The 5,742-nt window shown below is 41.4% G+C and overlaps 1 protein-coding gene across 1 annotated transcript; it reads left to right on the top strand.

Annotated features, from left to right (window-relative positions):
* The first annotated feature begins 229 nt into the window (after positions 1-229).
* LOC107572680 (perlwapin-like) lies at positions 230-2,399 on the top strand. The gene is made up of 3 exons (XM_016259110.1): positions 230-473; positions 705-836; positions 2,182-2,399. Exons 1-3 carry the CDS (start codon positions 380-382, stop codon positions 2,397-2,399), a joined length of 444 nt encoding a protein of 147 aa, XP_016114596.1. The 5' UTR covers positions 230-379.
* The last annotated feature ends 3,343 nt before the right edge of the window (positions 2,400-5,742 follow it).

The raw sequence follows: 5,742 nt of genomic DNA, 5'->3' as shown, positions 1-5,742 counted from the left end.
CGCTGTACCACCTGACCACTGCAGATTCATTTTGCAGTTGATAGTTTTGCCATAGAAATGCACAATACTCGTAATTAGGCTACCTTATTTATTATGACATGGCGTGAATGCAGCATTCAGCTCATCCAACCCCAATCAAACACACCTGAACAAGCTAATCAAGGCATTCCAGATTACTAGAAAACTCCAAGCAGGTGAGTTTGATCAGGGTTGGAATTGACCTGAACTCCTTGGATCTTTAAAACCCCATTTTACAGAGGTTGATATTGCAACAGCACGTATTCGTTTTAGTTTTGTGCGCTTCGCTGTCCGTTCCGCCTGACGCACCAATTCAGCGCATTTTCCAGGAGAGCTCATTGTGAGATCGCAGGTCGGGAGGATGACAGCTCGAGCATATTTCTCGTTGATCGCCGTTTTATCGTGTCTGTTCGGATACTTGAGCATAACTCGCGCTATTCAAAGGCGAACCACAGGTGAGAATATCTGTTGACTTCATTACACCGACTGAAGAAATGCAGAAATAAGTGACTCTCAATCTTCGAAAAGTAATTAACAGTTTAGGTATGAGTAGTAGGTTTTAAAATCCTTTTGATTTGAAGCAGACAAATATGTAAAATTTGTATTTAGGTTTGAGACCCATTGTGGAACCCCTGATTTCCAAATGGTGAAACTGCACTCCCTGGCCTCCACTAATGATCCTCTAGTGGATGGTTTGTGTCCGGAGAGGCTGACGGTCGTGCCGTCTGGTCGAGGATGCGCTTCTGATGAAGACTGCCCTGGAGGACACCAATGCTGTCGATTTGACTCTGGGCCTGTTTGCGTGCTGCCTGTTTTCAGTGAGTTCCAGTTAATAACGGACACTAAGACCCAATCCCAATTCTACCCCTTAGCCCTTCCCCTTTCCCCTACCCCTCCGTTTCGCGCGTTCACGTGAAGGGGTAGGGGTGTCTCGATTCTCTTTTGGTTGGAGGGGTAGGGGAAGGGCCAGATAGCCCTTCAAACAAAGATTTTTCGGGACCACACTTCAAACGAAGGGGTATGAAGTATCTCGGCGTAAAACGGCTTCAGGGGCAACATGGCTGCCCAAGCGAACAAAAAGACACAAATGTAAGCATTTTTGGCTTTAATAAAGATTTTAACGAAATGTAATCGTTTTGTTACATTCAATCGTGAGGTCATGTTACTCAAAGAAATGTTTGCAAAAAATCGTTAATATTTGCTAACTAACGTCATATCATTACAGACTGCACGATCGTGCCACAACATATTCATGTCTGATCTGGGCGATAACCACCATACACATTGAGGGGGGCTAGTCCCTCCAATAATTAGAAATCCCTAAACCCTTTTCTCAAATATCGCCATTTCGAGAGAGATGGAAGTTGCGCGTCAGTGCGTTTCTCTTTTTATATCCTCGTTGCTGGAAAATATAATGTAGCGATTCAGTATTTCAACTTATTACTAAAAGTTGTGGGGCAGCATTCACAAGTTTCTTTTGTCCTGGATGTGAGAGCTGCGCGATCTCCCATATGTGTGTGTCAGTAAGCAATGCAGTAATATAGAACGGTAATTAAAGGCTCTAATGCACACCAGTATAGGTGTGTGTATTGTAGGAGCTAGACGACGTGTGATGGCATGGTAGTGGTGTCCCAATTCTTAGGGGAATATTTTCACCCCTACCCCTTGACCCTCAGTTTCAAGGGGAAGGGGTATAAAATAGAATTTTGATTGGGCCCAAGGGTCCAAAAAAAAAAAAAGTGAAACTGAGTTCAGTGTAAATTTAAGATACTTTGCCTTTTGCGGTTCTCGTCTAAAGTAGGTTTGAATTCATCCCTTAGGATGGTTAAGCACAGGATGGCTTTACAAAATAGAGGAATAATGCCTAGAATGGTAGTTCCCAAACCTGTCCAGGAGGACCCCTTGCACATTTTGTATGTCTCCCTAATAAGACACCCAATTTAGTTCTTGCAGTCTCTACTAACGAGCTGATGAGTGCAATCAGGTGTTAGATAAGGTGGCAGGCAGGGGGGCCTGCAAGACAGGTTTGGGAACCACTGACCTAGAATAAAGTTCACTCTGTAGGTAACTTGCTTTCATGCTTTGAGTGTTTCGTGCTGTATGTTGAAGTGGCATACGGTCTATATATGCACAAACTAAAGCTGACTATCTTTGTCCACGCAGTGAAGCCTGGTCACTGCCCCATACCGGAGATGATTCCACTGTGTGCTGAAAGCTGTTTCCATGATGGCCAGTGTCCTGCCACACAGAAATTTTGCCCAACCACTGGTGGCTTTGCATGCAGTGAACCACGTGGTCCGGGAAGAGGTCAGGCAAGATGCCAGGGAAGCGGTTATGGCCAGGGCCAGGGCAGCGGTCGTGGCAGAATCGATTTTGCTTGACAATCCTCACAAGGCTGTGGTTCTCTCGGTTGGTTGTGCATCCTTTTTCTTCCCCACTTTTTCCTTCCACTCAACTTTCTGTTAACATGCTTGGATACAGCACTCTGTGAACAGCCAGCTTCTTTGGCAATGAATGTTTGTGGCTTACCCTCCTTGTGAAGGGTGCCAATGATTGTCTTCTGGACAACTGTCAGATCAGCAGTCTTCCCCATGATTGTGTAGCCTAGTGAACCAAACTGAGAGACCATTTTGAGGGCTCAGGAAACCTTTGCAGGCGTTTTGAGTTGATTAGCTGATTGGCATGTCACCATGTTCTAATTTGTTGAGATAGTGAATTGGTGGGTTTTTGTTAAATGTCAGCCAAAATCATCACAATTAAAAGAACCACAGACTTAAACTACTTCAGTCTGTGTGCATTGAATTTATTTAATACACGAGTTTCACAATTTGAGTTGAATTACTGAATTAACTTTTCCATGACATTCTAATTTATTGAGATGCACCTGTATAAGCTTTTCTAAAAGTAAGGCAGTAGATAATACAGTAAATTAATGCAGCATCGGTCTGTCCATTGTGCGAAATCTGCTGACAAACATTGCTCTAATGAGAGTCCGGTGCATTTGTAACTATCTCTATCCCGTGTGCTCATTTACACTAGCCATCAGACAACAAAACGCACAAGCTTTGCCGCTCTAATTAGATGCTTCTGGTGGTGCATTTCTGCTGCTGTACAGGCAGAGCATCTCAATTCTCAGAATAAATCAAACTATAATAACCTAACTGCTGCATCCCGCAGCGCAGGAGCTGCATCAGCCTCTGAGGAACATAAAGATACTTCAGCGACTCTATGGACGAGTGAAGCAGGACTACATCAGAGTACAGAGACATCATCAAAGCCTCAGAGCTCGACTTGAGCTCTCAATGCATTTCAATAGCTCTGTTGCTCTAATTTTCTCCTGTGGAGGAAGAGGCAAGGCTACAGCTGTTGCTCAAACTTTGGGTTAGTGATCTGAAGAAAAGCCTGAAACTATGGATTAAACATTCCTTGTCCTGAATGATTCCTCAAATTGTGACATCAAAGAAAGGTCTGCTGCTACTTTACTAAGTGATGAATACATGAGAGAAAAACACACAGATTTACACTGCAGAAACACAAGAATATCACAGGCTGCACAGATCAGATCTTTTTGCATGCACTCATATGGAAATCTCATATATAGGGCCCTATATCAAGAGTGATATTGCAATGTTAACTAAGGTGAAATATAAAAAAATAGGTAGATGAAGATATAAGTTTATAACGTATATAAAATCCCCATAGTAAAATTTGCATATGTACATGTTAATAATAATATGATTTTATAAATGGTATTATATGTAGCAGATCAGATGTTTATTCAGACTATTTATGACCAAAGTAGGTCTCCAGGCAAAACGTTAATGGCTTTAAAAGGACTTCAAGTGTTCAACAAACTGAGGAAAGAAATCAGCAATGGAATTTTTCCAAATGTTCAGACAAAATACATAATGCATAATACTCTTAGAGCATGAATCCTCATACTAAACCAAAAAAATAAACCAAATCCTCATATTGTCCAAGCAAGCACATTCAATGAAAAATCATTCAAAATGTGCACACCTCTCCTCAACAAGCTGTGGAATCCTTCACGTCTGTAGTAGCGGGATGAGTTACGTACCAAAGTTTCGAGGTTTGTTCAAATGACTAACCCTGAGTACAAGCAAAAATGAGAGTCCAAACAGCTGCAAAAGTAATCCACACCACTCCAGTCCATCAATTAATGACTTGTGAATTTAAAAGCTGCGTGTTTGTGCGAAACAAAACCATCATTAAGAAGTTAAGAACTTTAAACTGTCACTTCTGGCAAAAATATAAGTCTACAATCCATAATAATGCTTCCTCCAGTGAAAAAGTCTTTATGATGGATTTGTTTCTTACAAACGCACAGCTTTTCTCTTGACAAGACATTAACTGATGGACTGGAGTGGTGTGGATTACTTGTGGATTATTGTGATGTTTTTATCAGCTGTTTGGACTCTCATTCTGACGGCACCCATTCACTGCAGAGGATCCACTGGTGAGCAAGTGATGGAATGCTACATTTCTCCAAATATGATGAAGAAACAAACTCATCTACATCTTGGATTGCCTGAGGGTGAGGACATTTTCAGCAAATGTTCATTTTCGGCTGAACTATTCCTTTAAGGTATAACAATTGCAGGGTTTTTTATAGTGTACGAGGATTACACTATATCACTGATGCTTTCTCTTAATTGGGAGGTATATTACTCCCCACCTGCCATCTTTATGACTATTGTGACAGACCGTGTAATTCAGGTTGAAGTAAGAAGTGCGGTTTAGTTGAAACAGATGATTATACCCTGACTCTTGATAGAGGTTGTCAGAGCAAAGCACAGGTTAAGACTGGGAATTTTCTGCAGTGATAACTATATAATCCAGCACTCCTACAGGGAGTCATTTACCAGATCAAGTGGTTACGATGTGAGTCTGTGTGTGCATTAAACATGCTGATGGAGAAGAGGACAGTCGGATGAATCCCTGATCAGCATGTCATCCATTCTGTTGCATTTTAATGGAGCAGATTAAGGTGTAGCTTAAAGGTGAATTGTGTAATGTTTTGATTGAAATACATTCGCTTGTAATGTGCTGCAACTTTAATAGGAAATCAGACTGATTTTCACCTGGTAGACTATAAAACAGATCATAAAATCCCACAGATTGGCATTTAATGAGGGATTAGGGCACAGTACTTTGCACCAGGGTTATTATAGTTAACTAAAAATAAAACCATAAAAAATTACTTAAAGGTGACATATCATGAAAATCTGACTTTTCCAGGTTTTAAGTGCTATAATCAGGTCCCTGGTGCATCTACCAACCAAGGAAACGTGAAAAAGATTAATCCAATCACTTTGTTTTGGAAAGCCTTTTTCTGCAAGCGTCTGAGAAAACCAGCGCATGTGATTTTGCTCCCTTGGTGACGTGGCAAAGGGATCTCATAATATTACCGCCCCTTAATCTGTAAACTTCCACTCAAGGCAACGGTGTACCAGCTCTAATGCCATGGCGAAAGTTTGAGCAAAACATGCTAACTGTTCTGTCTTTGGCTGCACAGACGAGCACAGAACACTGTTTAGAGTCCCAGCCTCAGAGGAGACAACAGAGCAGTGGATATATCGATTTATTTACTGTATATTGCTGCTGCCACACAGATCTAAAATAAACAAGCGATTTATTTCCCAGCTGTTTACCTTCACAGACATAACCCACTGCTTTTGTAACTCGTGTGTTTTTAACGTAAAC

The sequence above is a fragment of the Sinocyclocheilus grahami genome, unplaced genomic scaffold, assembly GCF_001515645.1.
Source record: "Sinocyclocheilus grahami isolate Dianchi unplaced genomic scaffold, SAMN03320097.WGS_v1.1 scaffold1793.1, whole genome shotgun sequence".
NCBI lineage: Eukaryota > Metazoa > Chordata > Actinopteri > Cypriniformes > Cyprinidae > Sinocyclocheilus > Sinocyclocheilus grahami.
The sequence above is the reverse complement of the archived record's forward strand: the minus strand, read 5'-3'. Positions and strand labels throughout refer to the sequence as shown.

Excerpts from the sequence above, each read along its gene's own strand:
- LOC107572680 (XM_016259110.1), top strand. The coding sequence starts at position 380 with ATGACAGCTCGAGCATATTTCTCGTTGATCGCCGTTTTATCGTGTCTG. Across the intron at positions 474-704 it reads TATTCAAAGGCGAACCACAG|TGGATGGTTTGTGTCCGGAG; the intron begins GTGAGAATATCT and ends ATGATCCTCTAG. Across the intron at positions 837-2,181 it reads TTGCGTGCTGCCTGTTTTCA|TGAAGCCTGGTCACTGCCCC; the intron begins GTGAGTTCCAGT and ends TTGTCCACGCAG.